Source organism: Callospermophilus lateralis, chromosome 1 (assembly GCF_048772815.1).
Source record: "Callospermophilus lateralis isolate mCalLat2 chromosome 1, mCalLat2.hap1, whole genome shotgun sequence".
NCBI lineage: Eukaryota > Metazoa > Chordata > Mammalia > Rodentia > Sciuridae > Callospermophilus > Callospermophilus lateralis.
The window spans coordinates 147291594-147316410 of NC_135305.1; the positions used below are offsets into that span (position 1 = coordinate 147291594).

Below are 24817 nucleotides of genomic sequence, written 5' to 3' on the forward strand. Positions count from 1 at the left end.
CAAGACTGAAATCCACATCTGTGGATTCTTAAGAATTTTGAGGGCTGGGGATGTGGCTCAAGCGGTAGCGCACTCGCCTGGCATGTGTTCGCCTGGGTTCGATCCTCAGCACCACATACAAACAAAGATGTTGTGTCCGCTGAAAACTAAAAAAAATAATAATCATTAAAATTCTCAAAAAAAAAAAAAAATTTGAGTCTGTGCTACGTTCCTTTTATTGGAGGTTGGGGGCAGAGTACTGGGGATTAAGCCCAAGGGTGTTTTACCACAGATGCAGCCCCAGCCCTTTTAAAATTTGTATTTTGAGACAGAGCCTGGCTAAGTTGCTGAGATTGACCTTGACTTGCTATCCTCCTGCCTTTGCTTCCTAAATAGCTTGGATTAGAGGTGTATACCACTGTATCCAGCTATATTCCTTTTCTAATAAGTGAAGGGGGAGGGCTGGGGTTGTGGCTCAGTGGCATGTAAGGCACTGGATTTGATCCTCAGCACCACATAAAAATAAGTAAAATAAAGATGTTGTGTCCATCTGTAACTAAAAATATAATTAAAAAAAATAAGTGAAGGCAGGTGGGGGGCATCTGTTTTCTTGGATTGGCTTAAGTTTTTCCTTTGTGAAGTGGATAGAGTTTATCTGCTTTGTCACATAAAAATTTAAGGGGCCAGCTATTACTGCAATTTTTTGCCAGTCATAAATCTGCCAAAATCTAACCATAATCTGCAGATTATGAGAAATATCATTAAAAAAAAAAAAAAAAAACTAAGCTGGATACTGTGGTGCACACTTGTAATCCCAGTGGCTAGGGAAGCTGAGACAGGAGGGTCATGAGTTTAAAACCAGCTTTAGCAACTTAGTGAGACCCTGTCTAAAAAAAGGGCAGGGCTGGTGATGTGTTTCAGTAGCAGTTAAACACCCCTGGTTTCAATCCCCAGTACAAAAAGAAAACAAACAAAAAAACTGAGTCCAGCCTGGTCAATTTAGCAAGACCCTGCCTCAAGTGCCACAAGGCTCAACGAAGGAAAGAAAGGAAAAAAGATGGGGTGGTGGAGTTGTAGAGCACCTGCCTAGCATGTGCAAGGCACTGGGTCCGATTCTCAGCACCACATATAAGTAAATAAAATAAAGATCCATTGATAACTTAAAAATACTTTTTTAAAAAAGATGGAAAGTCTACATAGATTCTGGTCTGGCTCTAAAACTATATAGTGTGGCCTTAGGAAAATCCGATCTTAGTTTCTTCAAAAATAGTGATAGAACGTTTGCCTAGCATGTGTGAGGCCCTGGGTTCCATCCCTAGGACTTCCAATAAATGAATAAAAATAATAAAATGAGAGGGAAGGGTGAAATTTTCTCTAATTCTGTCATTGTGTGTACTATTTTTTCTGTTAGAGAATAAGGTGATGTTTGGAGGGAACAGCACATTTTCTGCAAGCTACTTGTGAGCAAGAAGTGATATCTATGGGGGCTGGGATTGTGGCTCAGTGGCAGAGTGCTTGCCTAGAGTGTGAGGCACTGGGTTCAATACTCAGCACCATATAAAACTAAATAAAGGTACTGTGTTTATCTACAACTAAAAGAAGTATTTTTAAAAATTTAAAAAAGAAGTGATATCTTTGATCCTTAGTACCTTAATAGTGTCTGTTAATAATTTTATGAGATTTGTGGTTGAGAATGGTTTGAGATTCAGAAGACCCAGATTTTAATACGTTAGTTAGTACTGACTTTTAGTAACTAAGGAAATCTGGTTCAAAGCATCTTAGGATCTGCAAATGAAACAGAATGAGATTTACAATCTTACAAACCCATATGTGCACATGAAAAGAACTCTGTTTTCAAGATCTTGGTCTGTCCCAGTGAACTAAAATTACTTCCTAGGCAGGTGCAGGATGAGCATGTATTGCCCGCCTTAATTTTAGACAAAAGGATATCCGGAATAGGCCGTGATTCTTTCATCTGCCTTACTTTTCAGGGTACACTGATTCTTTTGGCTAATGCAGTAATCAAACAAGGCTTCCCACTTTCCTCAGCAGAAACAAATTAACTTAAGAGCCCACTTGGGAATTAACTGTGTTCTCTAAAAACCAGATTCAAAGCAGGTGTCCCAGTCTGACAGATGACATCAAGTCACAATCCTGGAGAACTGTCATAAAGCCACATTCTTATTTTAGCTGATTAAAATAAATAAATGTACAGCGCACACACCTGGTGTACTATTAAAAATTATTACTTTATTCTTTAATAAAAAGTTCATGCTATTTCTCATTTTATTTAAAAAAGTGTGTGTGTGTGTGTATCAGATGGTTCAGTTAAAGAAACAACTATTAGGAATTATATAAATTAAGTCATTTCCTTCTACCCTTATGGTAACCCTGATGTAGTAAGATCCCTGGTTTAAACTACTGTGGCCTACGTATTTCCCAGGCTATTTCTTCTGCCATGTGGCATTAAAAAGGAAATGAATGCAGTTTTCCCATCAAGAGCAGCTGCTTCTCTGGAAAAGACTTTCTTCAGAGGCAAATCTCATCAGCTTAAACACTTTAACTTCTTGGCTCTGAAACCTGCCCAGTTCAGAGATTGGCTGGCAGAAAAAAGTTGGTTTTCTGCCCTCTACTTCAATTAGTTGGAGGAAAAGGGGGTGACTCTTGAGGGATCTGAAAAAGAAATGGAACAAGTTAATGCCAAGATAAGCTGGGAATGGGGTGGAGGGAATAATTGTGAACATTAGCCTACCTACATGGCACTATGTACAACTGTTACACTTTTATGTATCAGTTCAAAGAAGTTAAAAAACAAAATAAAGGCATGCTGTCCATCTGCAACTACAAAAAAAAAAAAACCAAAAAGTTAAAAACTGGGGCTGGGGTTGTGGCTCAGTAGTAGGGTGTTTGCCTGGCACATCAGAGGCACTGAGTTCAATCCTCAGCACCAAAAAAATAAATAAAAAAAAATAAAACAAAGGTATTGTGTCCATCTACAACTGAAAACATTTTTAAAAGTAACACTTTGCTAAAAGTTAAAAACTGCTTAACTGCTTAAAGTTAAAAACTGGGAGATTGAGGTAGGAAGATTCCAAGTTTGAGGCCAGCCTTAGCAAATTAGCAAATCCTTAAGCAACAGAGTGAGACCCTGTCTCAAAAAAATAAATAGCTGGGGTTGTGGCTCAGTGGCAGAGCACTTGCCTCGCGCATTTGAGGCACTGGGTTCAATCCTCAGCACCACATAAAAGGTAAATAAACAAAATTGTGTCCATGTATAACTAAGAAAAAATATTAAAAATAAGTAAATAAAAATAGGACTGGGGACGCAGTTCAGTGGTAAAGCACTCCTGGGTAAAATCCCCAGTAAACCCCCCACCAAAAAAATGGGCAAAGGATTTAAATAAATATTTCTCCAAATGAGAAATGTAGGTGACGAGTAAGCACACGAAAAGATGTTCAACATCATTAGTTGAAATTAGGGAAATACAAATAAAAACAAAGAAATACCAATTCACACCCACAAAGATGGCTATAACACAAAATACATTACAATAAGTGTTGACAAGTATGTGGAGAAATTGGAGCCCTTGTGTATTGCTGGCGGGAATGTAAAAAATGGGACAGACATTTTGGGAAATAGCCTTGAAGACCTATCAATTCCATTCCCAGCTATATATAAATGAAAATATAATTCCATAGAAAAATTTGTACCCAAATGTTTACAACAGCATCATTCATAATAGCCAAAAAATAGACGGCTGTGGGTCTGGCTCAGTGGTGGAGCACTTGCTTGGCACATGTAAACCCTGGATTTGATTCCCAGCACACTCAAAAAAATGTGGAAACAACCAAATGTTCATTAACTGATGAAGTCATTAATTGTGTGTCTATACAATGAAATATTATTCAACCATAAAAAGGGAATTTAGGGAGGGCTGGGGATGTGGCTCAAGCGGTAGCTCGCTCTCCTGGCATGCGTGCTACCCGGGTTCGATCCTCAACACCACATACAAACAAAGATGTTGTGTCCACCGAAAACTAAAAAAAAATAAATATTAAAAAAAAAGGAATTAAGGGGTTTGAGGATGTAGTTCAGTGGTAGAGCACTTGACTAGTATGTAAGAGGCCCTGGATTCAATCTCCAGCATCCCCCTACCACACACAAAAAAAAGAAAGAAAGAAAGTAGGAAAGAAAGAATGAAAGAAAAGAAAAAAACTGAGCATGGTAGTACATTCCTATAATCCCAGCTATTCAGGGAGACTGAGGCAAGAGGACTGTAAATTCAAGGCTACCATGGGCAACTTGGCAAGACCTTGTCTCAAAAATTTAAAAAATAAAATAAAACTGGGGATGTAGCAAGCACTGAGTTCACAATCCCCAGTACCACAATCAATCAGTGGACTGTGGGTGTAGCTCAGTGGTAGGACTCAATCCCCAGTACCATGAAAAAAGAAAAAAATGAAGTACTGAAATATACTATAATATGGATGAATCTTGAATACATTATGTTAAGTGGATAAACCACACAGAAAGCCACACACTACAGGAAATATCCAGAACAGGCAGATACAGAAAGATTAATTGTTCCCAGAGGCTGGGTGGTGGCAGCAGTGATGGGGATGACTGCTAATGGGTTCAAGGTTTTTTTGGGGGGATGATGAAAATGTTCCAGTGTTCCGAAATGAGTAGTAATCAATGGATAACTTTGCAAGTGCACTAAAAACAACTCAGGTTCACATTTCATTGTCTTTTTTTCTTTTATATCAAGAGAAAAGATATTTCTAATGCACTAAATTAACATTTGGAGGTAAACTAGCAGCATGACTAACTTGGCCAAGCTGTCGGTCACCTTCAGACAAGTATCAAGAAACTTTAGGATAAATTTGTATTTCTTTTATGATGTTTTTGTATATTAATGAATTAAATTTCAGATGTTTTAGTATCTACCTCATAGAAAGTATAATTCTCAATTTAATAGATTTTATGGAAAATTTTTTAAAATATAAAAACTACTCAGTTGTACATTTTAAAAGGTAAACTCTATGATATGTGAGTTATATCTCAATAAAATGGTTATTTTAAAAATGGGATTTTGGGGGCTGGAGTTGTGGCTCAGTGGCAGAGCGCTTGCCTAGCATGTGTGAGACACTGGGTTCGATTCTCAGCACCACATAAAAATTAAAAATAAATAAATAAGGGTATTGTGTCCATTTACAACAATAACATCAAAAAAATTCTTGAGGGGGGCTGGGGATGTGGCTCAAGCGGTAGTGCGCTCGCCTGGCATGTGTGCGGCCCGGGTTCGATCCTCAGCACCACATACAGACAAAGATGTTGTGTCCGCCAAATACTAAAAAATAAATATTAAAAAAAAATTCTGTCTCTCTCTCCCTCTCTCTCACTCTTAAAAAAAAAAAAAAAAAAATTCTTGAGGGTAAAGATCAGTGGCAGAGTACCTGGTTAACATGTTAGGCCCTGGGTTCAATCCCTAGCACCCAAAAGAAAGCAGGGGGAATCAATGGCACATAACTATTCTAGTGTCTTAAATAGTTTTATAGCAAGAATTTGAAAATCATAGTCTTTCTTTCTTTCTTCTTTTTTTTTTTTTTGAGAGAGAGAGAGAGAGAGAGAGAGAGAGAGAGAATTTTAATATTTTTTTAGTTTTTGGCAGACACAACATCTTTGTTTGTATGTGGTGCTGAGGATCGAACCTGGGCCGCACGCATGCCAGGTGAGCGCGCTATCGCTTGAGCCACATCCCCAGCCCAGTCATAGTCTTTCTTAAGAAGCTAGCTTAAGAATGACCGTATGGGGGCTGGGGTTGTGTCTCAGTGGTAGAGAACTGGCCTAGCACACGTGAGGCACTGAGTTCAATCCTTAGCACCACATTAAAATAAAGGTATTGTATCCACCTACAACTAAAAAAAGAAAAAGAAAAAGTTAAAAAAAAAATGTCCATATGTTGCTAGGCATGGTGGCACATACCTATATAATGGCTTGGGAAGCTGAGGCAGAAGGATTGTGAGTTCAAGATCAGCCTCATCAACTTAGTAAGACCCCAAGCAACTTAGCAAGACCCTACCTCTAAATAAAATATAAAAAGGGCTGGAAAGGGGCTGTGGATGTGGCTCAAGCAGTAGCGTGCTCCCCTGGCATGGGTGCGGCCCGGGTTCGATCCTTATTAGCACCACATACAAACAAAGATGTTGTGTCCGCTGAAAACTAAAATGTAAATAAAATATTAAAAAAAAAGGGGGGGCTGGAGATATGGCTCAGTGCTTAAGTGCCTCAGGGTCCAATGACCGTATGTTAAGAAACCTAGAAGGGCTGAGGATGTGGCTCAAGCAGTAGTGCGCTTGCCTGGCATGCACGCAGCACTGGGTTCGATCCTCAGCACCACATACAAATAAAGATGTTGTGTCCGCCGAGAATTAAAAAAAAAATAAATATTAAAAAAAAAAAAAAGAAGCCTAGAAATATCTGTATCTTGTAAGCACACCCCAGTACTCTGTCAAGTGGGAATTGAGAAGGCACGTACCTTCAGCAGCAGGATCCAAAGGAAAGCCCTGTTTCTGGATCTGGAACGTCAGGCTGAGTCAGTATGGGTCTATTAAAGGCAGCAACTCTCCACAACGAGAATTGAGCTTCAGACATGCCAGGTCATCTGATCGTGTGGGTCCGATGTTCAGTATGGCGATTGGTAGCTTCTTCTCTCGGGCAGTGAGGATAAACCTGTAACCAGAGTACACCTGCCCAGCAGAAGACACATGTAAGAGGTCTAGATCCAAGAAAAGACAACCGAATACAGGAGCCTCCAGGACGCCCCAGCCCACCAAAGGTCAGTCACCACTCTGACCAGTCATACCTGTAAGGACGATCCCACCACCAACAGGGAGTCGGCTTCTTTCACACGCCTGTGCACAAAATTAACCTTGTCAGGGTTCACTGTGTCCCCAAAGAACACGACATCAGGTTTCAGAAGACCTCCACATCGAACACAGGAGGGGACCTGGAAGCTCTGCACCTGCTCCTTCGAGAGAAAGACGTCCCCGTCGGGCGCCAGGCCCTGGGCCTCGGCGTTCCAAGTGGGATTCAGAAGTTTGATGCGCTCTTGCAGCACTCCACGGGGAGTCTGCTCACCACAGTTCAAGCAGAGGACCCTGAAACCAAAGATGAGGCCACTGAATGCTCTCTCCTTGGAGGCACAAATCTGCTATAGGTGCTCCCTACTGAGACAGTGTCAGTCTCCCCCACTTTCTTTTCCTAACACACTGATTTTCCCCATCTTAGGCCTCCATTTTCATGATCTCCTGTGGATTTGTGGTCTTTCCTCCTATTCTACCACTAGTCTTCTAGAGCAAGTAATGTACATCTGTTTCCTTACTATACACCCCCTGCTTAGGCTTCCACTAGCTCGCTTTTATCTTCTAGCGATTGAACCCACGGGTGCTTAACCACTGAACCACATCCCCAGCCCTTTTTATTTTTTATTTAGAGACAGGGTCTCCCTGTTAAGGTCTTGTTCAGTTGCTGAGGCTGGTCTCAAACTTGCGATCCTCCAGCCTCAGCCTCCCAAGCCACTGAGATTACAGGTGTGCAACACACCATGTCCGGCTCACTTCTATCCTTATAACAGCAAATGCTGTACCTTATGATTTCCTGAGCGCCTGAACAAGTGCTTTTCCCCTTCATTCTGCACTGTGTTCACCTACTTTATTTGTCATTATCACCCTCTTCTCTTTAAGACACTTTTCTTGGCTGGGGGCATAGCTCAGTGGCAGGCAATGTGTGTAGCATGTGCAAGGACCTGGGTTCCATCCTTAATACTGCTAAAAAAACAAAAATCGACCAAACCTAAAACAGCCCCTTCAGGTTATCTTCTCACTTCTCATCACCTGGACATGAACTCTGTGAGAGCAAGCATGTTGAGTCCTTTGGCCTCTGCCCTAATGCCCACCTCCCACAATAGTGCCTGCATCCAATGTAGTGATTGGGAGCTCACATAAATAGCTGTTGAAGGAAACAAAAACGTGCAGTTTTAGCTACTTGGAGGTGAAGACAGGAGGATGGCTTGAGCTCAGGAGTTTGAGGTCAGCCTGGGCAATGAGATCCTGCCTCTAAAAACATAAAAAGAAAAGAAAGAATGAAAGGGGGTATAGTTGGTTCCACCTCTAGATACTCCTCAGTCCTCCACCCTGTTTTCTATGTTCTCCTTGTTGGTTGAAGCTCTCTCCTATTTCAGTGTCTCTGTATAATGGCTGCCTCCTCTGTGACTCTACTCCTACCTTCTCCAAACCCTAGTTCCATCTCCACATCTCCTTGACTATCCTATTAAGATCAATCCCAGGGCTGGGGTTGTAGCTCAGTGGTAGAGTGCTTGCCTAGCATGTGTGAGGCACTGGGTTCGATTCTCAGCAGCACATATAAATAAAGGTCCACTGACAACTAAAAAAATATTAAAAAAAAAAAAAAGATCAATCCTAGCAGAGCAAGATGGTGCATGCCTATAATCTCAGCAGCCAGGGAGGCTGAAGCAGGAGGATCATGAGTTCAAAGTCAGCCTCAGCAAAAGTGAGGCCCTAAGCAATTCAGTGAGACCCTGTCTCTAAATAAAATACAAAATAGGGCTGGGGATGTGGCTCAGTGGCAGAGCACTTGCCTATCACGTGTGAGGAACTGGGTTTGATCCTCAGCACCACATTAAAATAAACAAACAAAAATAAAGGCATGCTGTCCACTTACAACTTCAAAAACAAATTAAAATAAATAAAATACAAAATAGGGCTGGGGGTGTGGCTTAGTAGTTGAGTGCCCCTGAATTCAATCACAGGTATCAAAGGAGAAAAAGAAAAATCTTTGAAGGCTAACCTTAGCAACTTAGTGAGGTCCTAAGCAACTTAGTGAGACCCTGCCTCAAAATAAAAAAAACAAAAAAAAGGTATGGGAATGTGGCTCAGTGGTAAAACACCCCTGGGTTAAATCCCCAGTACCAAAAGAAAAACAAAATTTTTGAATCTGGGGGATGGTTTATGGGTACTTAGTCTCCACTTTTGTGAATTTTGAAATTTTGATTATGAGATAAAGGTTTTTATGTATTTTTAACATGAACATATAGGTATCATTAATTCTCTAATTCCCCCAATAACCCCATAATCTGGGTCCTTCAGGCTGACCTCCCTTAACCCACTCTTTCTAGTCCTGTCTAGCCTTTCTCCAGTGTTATTTTTATCATGTTGTTGCTCTCTTGCTCAGAAACCCTTTGTGTCACAACAGACCCAAACTACGCTGTCTGATTTTCAATTGCAACCAATTTGGGTCTAGCCCCTCTCAAAATCTGATTTCACACTAGTCACCATTCCCAAACCCTCCATAGAGGTCAGGCCTGACTCCCCTGGGCTCTATGAACTCCCTTCATTTAGAAAGCCCTTTTTTCCCAGAATCCTTTGCCTAAGTCAAATTTGAATCAGTCTCAAGCCCCCACTTTACCCATACAAGCTTTCTCAATTATGCCAATCTTCGCTACATCTGTTTCTTTGAACGTGCACATCATATATACCAAGGACCACACAATTTAACAAATACATGTTGAGTTGTTTGTTGCTAAACATGCTATTTTTGTGTCTCCCCCACCAAACAGAATTCCTGCATATAAAGTAGACCACCTCTTATTCACACGACTAGGTGGCATGCCAATACGCATAACACAGGCACCCAGGAAATAATTCACGATTGGCAGGCTGATTTTAGTTCTCAGAGGAGGCTCTCAGGGACATAAAGATAAAGAAATAGTCTCCAATTAGCTACAAGTCATTGCCAAGGCTGTAGGTACAATCCCCTACCCGTGTATTCATTCCACCTCTAATTATTTAGAGTTCTGATTGTAGTCAGAACTATCCTGTGTTCTGTGTGTCTAAGTGCTGGAGACCCAGCAGTTTGTAGCATAAACTTTTGGTTCTGCTCATGTACATCCCAGAACACCCTGGAAGCCACAGGGACACAATATTCTTATAAGCAGCTTCCTGTGTCTCTTTTGCCTAGAATGTTCCATAACCATGGTAGCCTTCTTGAGAGAAGCAGAGTAAAGTGGTAGGGAAATAATTCCCCAAGAGCAACTGTGGACCAGGGAGGCATGAGAAATGGTGGATAAACACCCTAGCTTCCTTCACTTTCAAAGAGATAATTCTGAAGCTTGTTCTAGACACAGAGTCCTGGCAGGACTGAGCTCATCTGATCAAAATAGTAACCCATACGTATTTCCCCCACTAGTGCTGGGGAATCAAACCCTGAGCCTCGGGATGCTGGGCAAGTGCTCTAGCACTGGGCCATATCCCCAGCCCTGAACAAACCCTTCCTTGTCCCCACTTTTTTGTGTCCCTACTCCCCGACTGAGTTTACCAGGATCAACTCTAAACTAAACAATTTGCTTCCAAATCTTTTTCTCAGGATCTAATACACCTTAATTAAGATAACAAAGGTTCTGGTCTCACAGAACACACATTGCCACGTTCAAACTAGACTTCCTGCACCTGTGCATGCATCCGTGGAGCTCTGTCAGGCGCTGACTCCCGGCCTTGGTGTGCAAGGCATCCACATTTTGTGTCACTAGCCAATGAAGTTTTCCGAGTTTCTCCCAGTTGCTCAGAGCCCAGTGTGCAGGGTTCGGCTGGTGGGATGAAAACCGAGGCCAGCCCACAAAGTTTCTTGCCCAGTACTGTTGACGGATTGGAGCACTCCGTACAAAATCTCCATGCTGGATGGGCTTCTGGTCAGTGCGGGCATAAAGTCCCACCTTTTCTGACCTGTAGTCTGGGATCCCTGACTCAGTTGAGATCCCTGCCCCCGTCATCACAAGGAGTTTCTTGGAAAGACTGATGAAGCGCTGTAATTCTTTGACCTTCTCAGGGTCCAAAGGAGGACTTGATGGCACAAAGAACTCAACAGATCTGCATGAGCACTGCCGCCTGAGGTTTCTGATCCAACTGCCTTTTGTTGACTTGAACGTCAACCCACTGCTCATCCTCATTCTAGAGAAAAAGAAACTTCATGTGAGAAGATGAGTTTTGCAAACAAAGGTAACCACTAACGGATGAAAGAAAAAACAAGATGTGATCTATCTGTTCAGTGGAGTGTCATTCTGCAGTAAAAAATGAATGAAGCTAGAATCCAGCTACTGAAGAGGCTGAGGCAGGAGAATCACAAATTCAAGGTCAGCATGGGAAACTTATCCTGTTTCAAAATAAAAAACAGGACTGGGAATGTAGCTCAGTGATATAGCACCCAGGACTCAATCTCCATCACTGGGGGAAAAAAAAAAAAAAAAAGTTCTCATACATACTATCACATGGATGGACATTGAAAACATTAGGCTAAGTGTAAGAAGTCAGCTACAAAAAGACAAATATTATATGATTCTACTTATATGAAATGTCCAGAATAGGCAGAGCTATAGACATAGAAAGTAGATTTATAGTTAGCAGTGGCAGGAGAAAGGGAGAATGTTAAAGCATATGCAAAAAATCCATCTTTCAATTTTTTTTTCTGGTACTAGGGATTGAACCCCAAAGCATTTTTACCACTGAGCTACATTCCCAGCACTTATTTTTTATTGTTATTTTTTTTACTTTGAGACAAGGTCTCCCTAAGTTGTTGGAGTGCCTCACTAAGTTGCTGAGGCTGGCCTCAAACTTGTGATCCTCCTACCTCAGCCTCCTGAGTCACTGGGATAACAGGTGTGTGACACCACACCCAGCGAATTCATTCATTTTCATAGCTGAAAAATAAGAGGTAAAAAATAGACATTGAGCATCAAAAGCTGCTAAGATTTCAAAAAGATGGGCTGGGGGTGTAGCTCAGTGGTAGAGCATTTGCCTAACGTGTTTAATATTTAATTAAATAGGTTTAATCCTCAGCACTGCAAAATAAATAATTAATTTTTTTAAATTACAGAGAAACATTGAGAACTATGAGACTTTTGATGGAAGACTGCCTAAGATGAGGTCTTGGCCAAAAAAAATCAGACTTGATTCTGATCAAATCTCTAATTAATAATTTATAGGAAATACAGAGAATAGAACATTGTATAAACGATAGCATTTGTCACCTGGCAAAGTCCAGGCCATTGGAAACTGAAACTCTACAGGACAAACAAATCAGTTTCTTCTACAAATAAATTACATAAGATAGATATGAAGAAGAATTAAGGGGCTGGGGCTGTAGCTCAGTGGTAGAGAGCCAGCCTCACATGTGTGAGGCACTGGGTTCGATCCTCGGCAACCACATAAAAATAAATAAATAAAGATTAAAAAAAAACAAAAAAGAAAATGAATTAAAATTAAAAGAGATTTAAAAAAACACCAACAATTTACTATATAGAACTTATCTGGATGCTGATTCAAACCAACTTTAAAAATATAACATGCGGGGGCTGGGTAGCGCGCTCGCCTGGCATGCGTGCGGCCCGGGTTCGATCCTCAGCACCACATACAAAGATGTTGTGTCCGCCGATAGCTAAAAAAAAATAAATATTAAAAACACTCTCTCTCTCTCTCTCTCTCTCTCTCTCTCTTAAAAAAAAAATATATATATATATATATATAACATGGGCTGGGGATGTGGCTCAAGCGATAGCGCGCTCGCCTGCCATGGGTGCGACCCGGGTTCGATCCTCAGCACCACATATGAACAACATTGTGTCCACCGAAAACTAAAAAAAATAAATATTAAAAAAATTATCAAAATAAATAAATAAATAAATAAAAATATAACATTCTGGGCTGGGGTTGTAGTTCAGTAGTAGAGTGCTTGCCTAGCATGAGGCCCTGGGTTCGATTCTCAGCACCACATATAAATAAATAAAATAAAGGTTCATTGACAACTTAAAAAAAATTTTTAAAATATATGACATTCTAAGCAAGTGTGGTAATGCACACCTATAATTCTTGCAGCCTGGGAGGCTGGGGAAGAGAACGGCAGGTTTAAAGCCAGCCTCGGCAACTCTGTGAGGCTATAAGCAACCTAGTGAGACCCCATCTCAAAAGGAAAAATAAAAAGGGTTAGGGATATGGCTGAATGGTTAAGCACCCTTGGATTTATCCCTCATACCAAAAAAAAAAAAAAAAAAAAAAAAGACATTCTATGACATTTTTTCAATATGACAATTGAAAAACTGAACATCAACAGGATATTGAGTCAGGCGCAATGGCACACAACTTTAATCCCAGTGATTCAGGAGGTTGAGGCAGGAAGATTTTGAGTTCAAAACCAGCCTCAGCAAAATCAAGGTGCTAAGCAACTCAGTGAGACCCTGTCTCTAAATAATATACAAAATAGGGCTGGGGATGTGGCTCAGTGGTTGAGAGCCCCTGAGTTCAATCCCTGGTACCAAAACAAAACAAACAGTATATTCATGATAGTAAGAAATTATTATTTGTTTTTTTGGGATGTGGAGCTTGAACCCAGGGTCTTGTGCATGCTAAACATTCACTCTACCACTGAGTAACAGCCCCACCAAGTTAATTTTTTAATGCATATGACAGACGGTATTTGTAATTCTTTAAAAGTGTGTGTGTGTGTGTGTGTGTATTTTAAAAGAGATGGGGTCTTGCTACATTGCCAGGCTGGCCTCAAACTCCTGGGCTCAAGCGATCCTTTGGCCTCATTCTCCCAAGTACCTGGGATTACTGGTACACACCACCATACCTGGCTTAAAAAGTTCTCCTCTCATATAGTTTTATATTAAGATTTTGGATGAAATGATATATCTGAAAGAATTTGTTTAAAAATAATGAGAAGGATGAAGAGGATAGGAGTATATAAATGAAACAATTAGCCAAAAATCTCTTTATTTTGTGCTGTGGATTGGACACAGGGCTTCCCACACACTAAGCATGCTCTCTGCCACTGAGCTCTACCACCGAACTACACCCTCAGCCCAAGAACTGCTAATGGTTGAAATTCAATGATGGCTAATTCTTTAGAGAAATGTGTGGATTGAAGATACCCTGATGTAGCCAGGACAACAGGAGTACAAAGGTGCCAAAAGCCATGAGATGAAGGCTATATCCTTAAATCCTGTAAATTTTAACAGCTTAGAATGGAAGTGTGAAGAGAAGCTAAAACATGGAAAGTTTTCTTGTAAAGGTAGACAAAAATCCCAATATCTGAACCATTTCAGCAATTATATAGTATTTGGAGAAAAATATATTTCAAATTAAATGTGCAAAGTGAATTAGGCCAAACAACTTAGTAATCCAGTGCCCTCATGTTGCCCTAGATTTAGACAAAACTGAACCCAAGGGCTCATGATTATCAACAGAACAGAGATAAATAAGGGCTAAGTCCTGAAAAAACAAACAACCAAACCAAAAACAGACAAAACCAAACTATAGGCTGGAGATAACTGAGGCAAAGAAAGAAGAAAAAATATATACCCAAGTCAGAGAGAACCAGGGTCTCTGTCAAGAACCCACAAATAAGCAGGGGTGAACTTATTGGTAGAACTCTTGCCTAACATGGTTGCAGCCCTGGGTTCCATTCCCAGCACTGAAAAATTAATAATAACAATAAATAATAATAATAATAATAATCCATAGATAGCCAATGCAGTGGTGTGTTTGTAATCTCAGAATTTGGGAGGCTGAGACAAAAGAATCACAAATTTGAGGCCACTCTGGACAATTTAGCACCCTGGCTCAAAATAAAATTTTTAAACAGAGCAGAAGGATTGCAAGTTAAAAGCCAGCCTAGACACTATAGTTAGTTAGACCCTGTTTCAAAATAAAAAAATGGTTGGGTCAGAAGTCAGTGATAAGAGCACTCCTGGGTTCAATCATCAGTACCAGGAGTTAGGAGGGTGGCTGAGGGGAGGGAATAGGGCTGGGGATGTAGCTCAGGGGTATGGCATTTGCATTAAATGCATAAGGCCTAGGTCCAATACCCAGTATGTCACACAAAAAAGATAAACCCACAAATAAAGACAAGATTGGCTGGTATCTTTATTTTCCCCCAAAATGTCCACCCTAAATTATATTCAGTAGCAGATTACTGATGAAATTCTAACTCAGGGCCTTGCACATACTAGGTAAGTGCATCCCCAGCTCCTACTGATGAGATATCAAGCCCTTTTGGGAAGCTGCCAACCCAAAGTATCTACTAATCAGCTAATCTGCACATTGAAGTATTATGCAGAGGTTAATGAGAGCCAATGAGAGCTTGATATTGAGAAAGTGCTGAGGAGTAAGAATTTATCAGAAATGCATACAATACTGTTTTATGGAAAATAAGGATATTTAAATATTAGAAAAGTGTGCTTGAAAGAAGCATAGGTTTTTCTGTAATCTAAGAAAGACATCTATCCAGACCTTACTTATCCATGCTTATCAACTCATAATCAATCAACTCATAATGAATCAATGAAATGACTTCAAGGGACTCAAAATGAATCAATGTATCTGACATGACAGAAAAGATACAGCCTCTTCCCCTCCTCCCCTTCTCCCATCCTACAGTGGTTTTGTTTTTGTTCTTTTGGTGCTGAAGATTGAACCCAGGGTCTCAATTGCACTAGACCACTTAGCTACCCCCCAGACCCCATTACAAAGTGTGGATTTTTTTTTTTGTTTATTTGTTTGTTTTTGGTACCAGGGATTTAACCAAGGGGCATTACCACAGAGCCATGCCCCCAGCCCTTTTTATTTTTTGAGACAGGGTCTCACTGAGTTGCTGAGACTGGCCTTGAGCTTCGATCCTCTGCCTTAGCCTCCCAAATTGCTGGGATTACAGGTGTGTGTCACTGCACCTGATAATGTGTTTTCTTTTAAATCAAAATCAATATCCTGTAAAATTGGGAAGGGTGTGAGCTAGTTAACAATCTGATAACTCAGGGATGTCTTGAACATTAGGGTTCCAGGTTTACAGAGAAACACTGACCTTTGCCAGAGAAATGCGGTTAAACTGGCTTCCACACCCAAGAAGGAAAAGAAAAATTCCTATTATGGCCAATTTCAGACTACAAGTGATTTAACAACTGGTTAGTAAATTCCCAAATATTTAACAACTGGCCCTCAGCAGTATAAACTGATTCCAGAACCTGTCCTGGGTCCTTTGAATCCAATCTGAAGTAAGCCCACCTTCTTTATTATCTTTTTAATAATTTTTTGTCAAGAATCTTTCATCCCTCCCACAAAATAAAGTCTTATCTAACCATAAGATTATTACATAAGAGTCTTTTTTTTTTTTTTTTTTTTTTGCAGTACTGGGGATCAAACCTAACATGCTAGGTGAGCATACTACCAGGGAAATAAGATTTGGCTAGGCTAGGACTGGGGCTGCTCTCAGTGATGGGTTTAATCCCCAGTGCCACAGTAAATAAATAAATAAAGGGTGGGGGAAATCTGGTAAAGCTGGATTCTAACATAACATAAGATCTATTCTGTAACAGAAAAAAATGGCTGGTCAGAAATGAATCCTGGGGCTGGGGATGTGGCTCAAGTGGTAGCGCGCTTGCCTGGAATGCGTGCGGCCCGGGTTCGATCCTCAGCACCACGTACAAACAAAGATGTTGTGTCTGCCAAGAACTAAAAAATAAATTAAAAAAGAAAGAAAGAAAGAAAGAAATGAATCCTTATATATTCCAAAAGGCTAATGAATTACCCCAATATTCTTTTTCTTGGGAGGAGTGATGTTTGGGATTGAATTTAGGGCCCTGTACATGCAAGTGGTTTACACTGAGATATGTCTCCAGCCACCTAACCCCAATGTATTATTTAAATCTCTGTAGCGTACTATTATTCCACCTATGACTACATTTAAAGATGTCGCTATAGAAGAGTTAAATTTATATTTCTGGTCAATATTATCCCATGGGGGAGTACGTGTTCCAGAAACCTACTTCCTGTTTTATAATTCAAAATTATATCTCATTTCTTCCTAAGCCAAGAGGGGCACGTTTGAATTGTAGTACGTCAGGGTTTTAAAAATTTATTTATTTTCATTTTTCCCGGCACTGGGGGAAATGAACCCAGAGCCTCTCTTGCATGCTAGAGGCAAGCACTCCTCCACCTCTGAGTTACACCTCCCCAACCCAAACTGTCAGGTTTTGATAAAATTCATTGCTCAGACCTTTCAGGCTTTTGATTTTATTCATGTAATTAATCCCACACCCCTTTCATTTCTTCGTTTCCCCCATATTTCTTGTTACCTCTCCATTATAAATTCTGCTGCTGGGACACAGAAAAAAAAAAGAAGAAAAAGACCAGACCCCTGCATGTTAGCTACAACTTCTCTAGTGACACGCATCCCATATGCCATCACTATTTTAGGCCTGGCTTTCCAGACCTAAGTTCACCACCCCGCTTTCTCCGGGACATCCCACCTCAACGCGCGAACTGAACAAGGACACAGCTCTTCCCTGAGACCGAAGGACCAGAGACTCGCCGCCGGAAAACACGTCCCACGGGAAGAGAGACTCTCTTCCAGACCCCACCAAGGGCAAAGAGGAAAAGTGAAACCCTTACAAGAAATGCACAACTTCCAGAAACCTGCAGCCCGCTCAAAACACACTTACTTTCGCCGCTTAGGGGACACCTCACCCCTGACAGGGGGGCTGTTCGGCTACCGGTGCATCTTGGGAATTGTAGTTCGTGAAAGGAACTGATGCAAGGAAAACTACAAGTCCCACAATCCCACGGGACCCATTATCGTCCGCGAGCGCCCCCTGTCCATCTCTCCTGGTCAGAGGTTTGGAATCTTGGTGTGGGCGCTCAGCTGGGCCTTGTCTTTCAGAAGGAAGTAGTTAGAGCTTAGGTACCAAAGTATTGGGTGCAAAACAGCCCGTCCAAACAGCGATAAGTTAGATGCTTAATAGATGCTTTTAGAAACGGGTCTACACTTGACTCATCTTTGTCTTCAGTGTTCATGTTCCTTAGCATTCAAAACAATGGAATCGAGTTTGCGGCTATGGGTAAAACACTTTGTAGTGGGTTATGACAAAATAAGATTCACACAAGTTAATATGATTAAAATCACCTATAGGGCTGGGGATGTGGCTCAAGCGGTAGCTAGCTTGCCTGGCATGCGTGCGGCCCGGGTTCGATCCTCAGCACCACATACAAAGATGTTGTGTCCGCCAATAACTAAAAAATAAATATTAAAAAAAATTCTCTCTCTCTGTCTTCTCCTCTCTCTCTCCCCTCTCTCTTAAAAAAAAAAAAAAATCACCTATATACGTGGACTCATTTGACACCTCCAATATTATTTCTATGTTTTAGTTAAATTAATCCCACAATGCCTGTGTCTCCTCCACCTCAGAGATTCTAATTTAATTGATCTGAACAGATGCCTGGGTATTAAGTCTGTTTACATGTGGCCAGTGAGAACTGCTACACCTAAGTAAGACATCAACTAAAATATATATTTAGAACACAATCTAGCAGAGTCTAAGAAAGCTCATCTAAGAAAGTTCTTACCTTACTTCAAGAAGAACTGAAGGGCTGGGGTTGTAGCTCAGTGGTAGAGTACTTGCTTAGCACATGTGAGGCATCAAGTTCGATCCTCAGCACTACATTAAAATAAATAAATAAGGAGCTGGAGTGTGTGAGGTCCTGGGTTCTATCCTCAGCCCCGCATATAAATAAATAAAGGATCCATTGAAAAAAAATATATATATATAATAAAATAAAAGCTGAAGCCAAGAGGAAAAATAAGGAAGCTGGAGGCAGAGTGTTTCCTGATCCTCTCATCTTATGTATGGAGATAAATATTAGCAAACTGACTTCATTAAGTAACCTGGGGGGCTGGGGACATAGCTCAGTAGAGTGCTTGCCTCACATGCACAAGAACCTGGGTTCAATCCCCAGCACCAAAAAAAAAAAAAAAAAGTAATCTGGGAGTAGTATCTGCAGCTACAACTTGGATAGATCATTATCTACAGAATCTTCTAAGCAGAAAGAATCAATCCCCTGACAGCCCTATGTGCCTTAGTTGACCTAATCACATTGGCTGAGAGAACCAAAATATGTTAAAAAATTGCAGGGCTGGGAGTGTAGCTCAGTGGTAGAGCATGTTCTTAGCATAAGGCAGGTCCTGGGTTTTATCTCTTGCACGCAAGGGTATTTTATAAAAACCCATGATAGGGTCAAAATAGTTTCACTCTCTTTCCCTTTGTTTTATTTATCGATTGATGGTAGTAGGAATTGAATCCAGAGGTGTTCTAACAGTGACTTAAATCCCCAGGCCTATTTTTTAAAAAATTTTTTTAGTTGTTGATGAACCTTTATTTTATTTTTTTATTTATTAAGATTCCGTGCTGAGTACCAAACGCAGTGCCTCATACATGCTAAGCAAGTGCTCTATCACTGAACTACAACCCCAGCCCATTCCCAGCCTTTTTATTTTTTATTTTGAGACAGAGTCTTGCTGAGTTGCCAGACTGGCTTGGAATTTGTAATCCTCCCGCCTTAGCCTCCCAACTCACTAGGATTATAGGCATGGGCCACTGTGCCTAGCTCTCCCTTGATTTTTTTTTTTTAAACTCTATTGGGGATTGAACCCCAGGGCCTCAACACATGATATTAGGCTTTACCACTGAGCTACATCCCCAGCCCTTTAAAAAATTTTTATTTTGAGGCAAAGTCTTGCTAAATGGCCTCAAACTTGCAATCTTTGTGCCTTAGCCTCCTTAGCTGAGATTATAGGTGCGCCCCACTAGACCTGAATTGAACTTTTAGTGTTTGAAATTTTTTTACACCGGGCATGGTGGCACACACTTGTAGTTCCAGCAACTGGGGAGGCTGAGACAGGAGGATCACAAGTTTGAAACCAGTCTCAGCAACTTAGTGAGGCCCAAAACAACTTAGTGTCTCAAAATAAATAAATAAATAGATAGATAGATAGATAGATAGATAGAGCTGGAGATGTAGCTTATTGGTAAACACCCTTGGGTTCAATATCCAGTACTGGACTGAGCACAATAACCCACACCTGTAATTCCAGCAGATTGGGGGGCTGAGAAAGTTCAAAGCCAGCCTCAGCGATTTATCAAGGACCTAAGCAACTCAGTAAGACCCTGTCTCTAAATAAAATATTTAAAAAGGATTGGAGATGTGGCTCAGTGGTTAAGTTCCTTCCGGGGTTCAAACCAGGTAAAAATCATCATCATCCATCATCATCATCATCCAGTACCAAACAAAATGAAACACTGGAGAAATGTCAGTGTTTCAGAGACCATTGTTCAAATTTTAATGAATAGCAAAAGTCAAAATGAAAGTATTTTGGAGAATATAGTTTGGGGAGGAAATAGATTTAGACTTAGACTTTAAATGACTTTCTACCTGCTAAAGAAAAACAGGCAGTGAGGGTGAAACATACTTCAAATTCATACACAGTGGCATTTCTGTGGAAATATAGCCTTTCAGCCTCTCTCCTCTGAAATAAAGTGTTTGCAGAAGGCCTGGGGATGTAGCTCACTGATAGAGTACTCGCCTGCATGCATAAGTCCCCAATTTTGATCCCCAGCAATGCAAGGAAAAAAAAAAAGTTTATAGAAAGCTCTTTTGAATTAAGCATAGAAATGCCATGTGATCCAGCAAATTCTACTCTTAGGTACATACCCCAAAGAATTTAAAACATAAATTCAAACTGATACTTGTACACAAATACCAACATTATTCACAATAGCCCCAAAGTGGAAATAACCAAGCACTCATCAAAGAATGAATGGATTAAAAAATCCATTCAATGGAATATTGTTCAAATTTTAAAAGGAATTAAATTCTGATACATAGTACACATGGATGAAATCACAAAAACTTTATACTAAGTGAAATAAACTGACCCAAAAGGACAAATATGTGTGATTCCATACAATACTTTTATGTAGGGACTTAGAGTGGTCAAATTCATAGAGACAGCTGGGCTCTGGTGACATACACATGTAATCCCAGGAGGCTGAGGCAGGAGGATGGCAAGTTCAAGGCCAGTCCGGGCAATTTACAGAGACCCTGTTCCCTCCATCCCCGCCCCTCACCAAAACATAATTCATACTAAAAGAAGTGGGATAGCCTTTGCCAGGGGCGAGGGAAGAGGGGAATAAGGAGTTAAGAGTTTAATGGGGACAGAGTTTTAGTTTAGAAAGATAAAAAGGTTCTAGAGATAATGGTGATTATGATCGTGCAATGTATTCAATTCCATTGAATTTACACTTAAAATTGGTTAAGATGGTAAACGTTATATGTACTTTACGTAAATTTTATTTATTTATCTATTCTGGTACTGGGGATTAAACCCAGGCATGCTCTACCACTGAGCTACACCTTCAACCCCGTTTGTTTTTGATTTTGAAACTGGGTCTTTTTAAATTACCCAGGCTGGCCTCAAATTTATGTTCCTCTTGCAATCCTTATAGCAATTGGTATTTTTGGCTTCAACTAGTAAAGAACAGCGATCTGAGATTACAGGAACGCACCATTTCACTAATTTTCCTGCATATAACACAATAAAAAAAAACCAAAGTAAAACAAAAAAAACCTCTTAGAGAAGGGAGTTACACTGTAAAACTGAGCCAAAAATACACGGACTCTGGCGGTTTCCCTCAATTTCCCTTTGCAGTCTCTGAAATAAGTCTATTAGCATCTTACCTCCCATAGTGCTTTGCTACAATCTGCTCCAAAACCTCGTTAAATTCAATCACAACCGAAATACCTATGTACTTTCGAGAGCTCATCATACGATTATGCTTGATTGGATAATTTTCAATGAAACAATAATTTAAAGTTTTTCCAGTAGTCTCAAACTCGCCTTTGTGTAATAGGAACCTCACTTATTGGGGGCGAAGGCCGGTGGGCGTTGCTCTTTAGCTTTGCGCAGTGGCAGTATCGTAGCCAATGAGGTTTATCCGAGGCGCGATTATTGCTAATTGAAAACTTTTCCCAATACCCCGCCGTGACGACTTGCAATATAGTCGGCATTGGCAATTTTTGACAGTCTCTACGGAGACTGAATATTGTTGGTACAAATATAAGAATCGCTGTTCTTGATTAATTGAGAGCGAAAATTCCAAGTGTCATTAGAGGATTCCTTAAAGCTTTTAGAGGTTTCCTAGTTTTAGTTGAGAATGTCAGGTACTCTTATGCTACGCTATTTTGTTCAAAAGTCTTCTTTTCATTATGTTTTTCGACTAGTTAGTTGCTCTCTCAAAGCACAACTCCCGTGTGCTTATTCCTACACTCGCCCATTCAACCAGTCGTGCTTTCCGGTTTTTTCACCTTTCTCGCTTTGCGGCTGGTGTTTGTGAAAGTCTCTACCGAGTCGTTTCTATGACGTCACGTTTATTTGCATAAAAGTCCCCAGCATCCCCAGCGGCTTCTCTATTTCTAAAATATGAACGAATATTGGACACGAGTAATCTAATGACGAGAAATTTTCCACGAGAACGGTGCATTGATGTAACTGATCGTGTAGAAACACATTATATCCACACGTGTGCTGGCCTTTGTTCACCCTCACTGTAAAGATAGTTATCATCCATGGGAGAGCAGAAGGGGAGGTCATGTCTGCCAGCTTTGCGCAGTGGCAGTATCGTAGCCAATGAGGTTTATCCGAGGCGCGATTATTGCTAATTGAAAACTTTTCCCAATACCCCGCCATGACGACTTGAAATATAGTCGGCATTGGCAATTTTTGACAGTCTCTACGGAGACTGAATATTGTGGGTTTAAAAGTAAGCATTTACGTATTGTTTGTGCTAGCTACGCTTTTGCCAGTTGTATATTGTTTTGAGTCCCTTTCTGTTTCCTATCTCTAGTTCAGTTATTTTCACGATTGTGTCTTTGGTGTTCTACTAGTAAGTCTTTGCACGAGTCCGATTCACCTTTACTGTTCCGACTACTATTTCTCCACCTTTGCTGCTCCGACTACTATTTTCTCCTCTGGCACCTGGCGGAAACGAGGTGGGTGGTAACTGCATCCACAGTTCAAAAGGCACTGGGAAAGGCAGCCCTATTAATAAATTGGACTTGGTCACTGCTTCAAGAAGTTTATAGTCTGTAGATAAACCTAAACTAGTCAACAAATAAGATGCGCAGTGGCTCTGGAGGCTGAGACAGGAGGATCGCCAGTTCAAAGTCAACCTCAGCAATAGCGAGTCACTAAGCAACTTAGTGAGGCCCTGTCTCTAAATAAAGTACAAAATAGGGCTGGGGATGTGACTCAGTGGTCGAGTGCCCCTGAGTTCAATCCCCGGTAACCCCTCCCCCCCGCTATCCCTGAAAAAATATTTCAGTGATAAATGGGGGGATATGATTGATGAAGACCAACCAAGTTCCAAGTTACACCTAGTATTGGGTATTGAGCACTTACTGCGTGCCTGACTCAGTGCAGAGTGCTTAATTTGCTTTACTTCATTTAATTCTCACAAGAAATCATTCCTTCCTGTACCCCAAACAACTTTATTGAGCCAGATATGGTGGCTCATGCCTGTAATCCCAGAGATGTGAAAGACTGAGGCAGGAGAATCGCCAAGTTCTGGGCCAGCCTCAGAAATTTAGGGAGACCTGGTCTCAAAATAGAGCTGCCTGGTGTGGTGGCGCTCGCTTGTAATCCCAGTGATTCAGGAGCTGAAGCAGGAGGATCGCAAACTCAGTTAATCTCAGCAGTTTAACAAGGTCCTAAGCAATTTAGCCAGAGCCTGTGTCAAAATAATAAATAAAAAGGGGTGGGGATGTGGCTCAGTGGTAAAGCGCCCCTGGGTTCAATCCCCAGTACCTCCTCCCCAAAGAAATCCCACAACTTTATTGAGGTATAATTGACATACAATAATCTGCACATGTTTAAAACATGCAATTTGATAAATACATTACTTCAGTCCAGATAGTGAAATCCATGACTACCGAGTCTCTTGGTGTTCCTTTTTTTTGGGGGGTGGGGTACAGGGATTGGACTCAGGGGCATTGGACCACTAAGCCACATCCCTGGCCCTATTTTGTATTTTATTTAGAGCCAGAGTCTTACTGGGTTGCTTAGTGCCTCGCTTCTGCTGAGGCTGGCTTTGAACTCTCAATCCTCCTGCCTCAGCCTCCTGAGCTGCTGGGGGTACAGGCATGTGTCATGGTGCTGGGCTTTTGCTGTTCCTTTGTGATCCCTTCCTCCCGTGTGTCTCCACTCCCCTTTCTCTTCCCAATCCTTCAATCTCTCCTCATTCTCCTCAGTCCCAAGCAATCATTGTTCCTCTTTCTGTCATTATAGATCAGTTTGCATTTTCTAGTTTTATATAAATGGAATCATCCCGAATGTGAATTTTTTTTTTCCTTCCTGGTACTGGTAATTGAACCCAGAAGGTTTTTACCACTTAGCTACATCCTCAGTCCTTTTTATTTTTTATTTGTGAGACAGTCTCACTAAATTGCCAAGGCTGCCTCAAATTTAAAATCCTCCTATCTCAGCCTCCCAAGTACCTGAGATTACAGTTGTGCACCACCACACCCAGCTGTATGTGACTTTTTTTTTTCTTTTTGGTACCAGAGATTGATTGAACCCAGGGATGGTTAACCACTGAACCACATCACCAGCCCTTTTTATGTTTTATTTTGAGGTAGAGTTTTGGTAAATCCTTAGGGCCTCACTAAATTGCTGAGGCTGGCCTTGAATTTGGGATCCTCATGCCTCAGCCTCTTGAATCACTAGGATTACAGACATATGCCACCACTCCTGGCTGAATATAACTTTTTTTTTTTGGTAGCGGGAATTGACCTCAGGGGCACTAGACCACAGAGTCACATCCCCACCCCTATTTTGTGTTTTATTTAGAGACAGGTCTCACTGAGTTGCTTAGCACCTTGCTGTTGC

The 24817-nt window shown here is 40.9% G+C and overlaps 1 protein-coding gene and 3 non-coding genes across 6 annotated transcripts; 3 read left to right on the plus strand and 1 right to left on the minus strand.

The window, feature by feature from the left end:
• Positions 1-2209: 2209 nt before the first annotated feature.
• Positions 2210-17603, minus strand: Sirt4 (sirtuin 4). Of its 3 annotated transcripts, XM_077105261.1 has the most exons (6): positions 17544-17603; positions 16485-16554; positions 10477-11004; positions 6846-7140; positions 6519-6729; positions 2210-2652 (listed from the first exon to the last, which is right to left on the minus strand). In XM_077105261.1, the coding sequence occupies exons 3-5, from the start codon at positions 11001-11003 to the stop codon at positions 6577-6579; spliced, it is 975 nt and encodes a 324-aa protein (XP_076961376.1). In that variant the 5' UTR covers position 11004; positions 16485-16554; positions 17544-17603; the 3' UTR covers positions 2210-2652; positions 6519-6576. The 3 variants fall into 3 exon arrangements, with proteins under 3 accessions (XP_076961376.1, XP_076961377.1, XP_076961375.1); XM_077105262.1 differs by lacking the exon at positions 16485-16554 and having other exon boundaries at positions 10507-11004; positions 17544-17600; XM_077105260.1 differs by lacking the exon at positions 16485-16554 and having other exon boundaries at positions 17544-17600.
• On the plus strand, positions 4712-4841 carry LOC143638560 (small nucleolar RNA SNORA19). The gene has a single exon (XR_013154623.1). It is a non-coding gene; the product is annotated as a small nucleolar RNA SNORA19 (small nucleolar RNA).
• A 4226-nt stretch (positions 17604-21829) lies between the features above and the next one.
• LOC143638773 (U4 spliceosomal RNA) lies at positions 21830-21970 on the plus strand. Its single transcript, XR_013154628.1, has one exon. It is a non-coding gene; the product is annotated as a U4 spliceosomal RNA (small nuclear RNA).
• Positions 21971-22532: 562 nt separating this feature from the next.
• LOC143638768 (U4 spliceosomal RNA) lies at positions 22533-22673 on the plus strand. The gene has a single exon (XR_013154627.1). It is a non-coding gene; the product is annotated as a U4 spliceosomal RNA (small nuclear RNA).
• The last annotated feature ends 2144 nt before the right edge of the window (positions 22674-24817 follow it).

Excerpts from the sequence above, each read along its gene's own strand:
- Sirt4 (XM_077105261.1), bottom strand. The coding sequence starts at position 11,003 with ATGAGGATGAGCAGTGGGTTGACGTTCAAGTCAACAAAAGGCAGTTGG. Across the intron at positions 7,141-10,476 it reads TCTAGTTTGAACGTGGCAAT|GGTCCTCTGCTTGAACTGTG; the intron begins GTGTGTTCTGTG and ends CTTTGGTTTCAG. Across the intron at positions 6,730-6,845 it reads TGGTGGGATCGTCCTTACAG|GTGTACTCTGGTTACAGGTT; the intron begins GTATGACTGGTC and ends TCTGCTGGGCAG.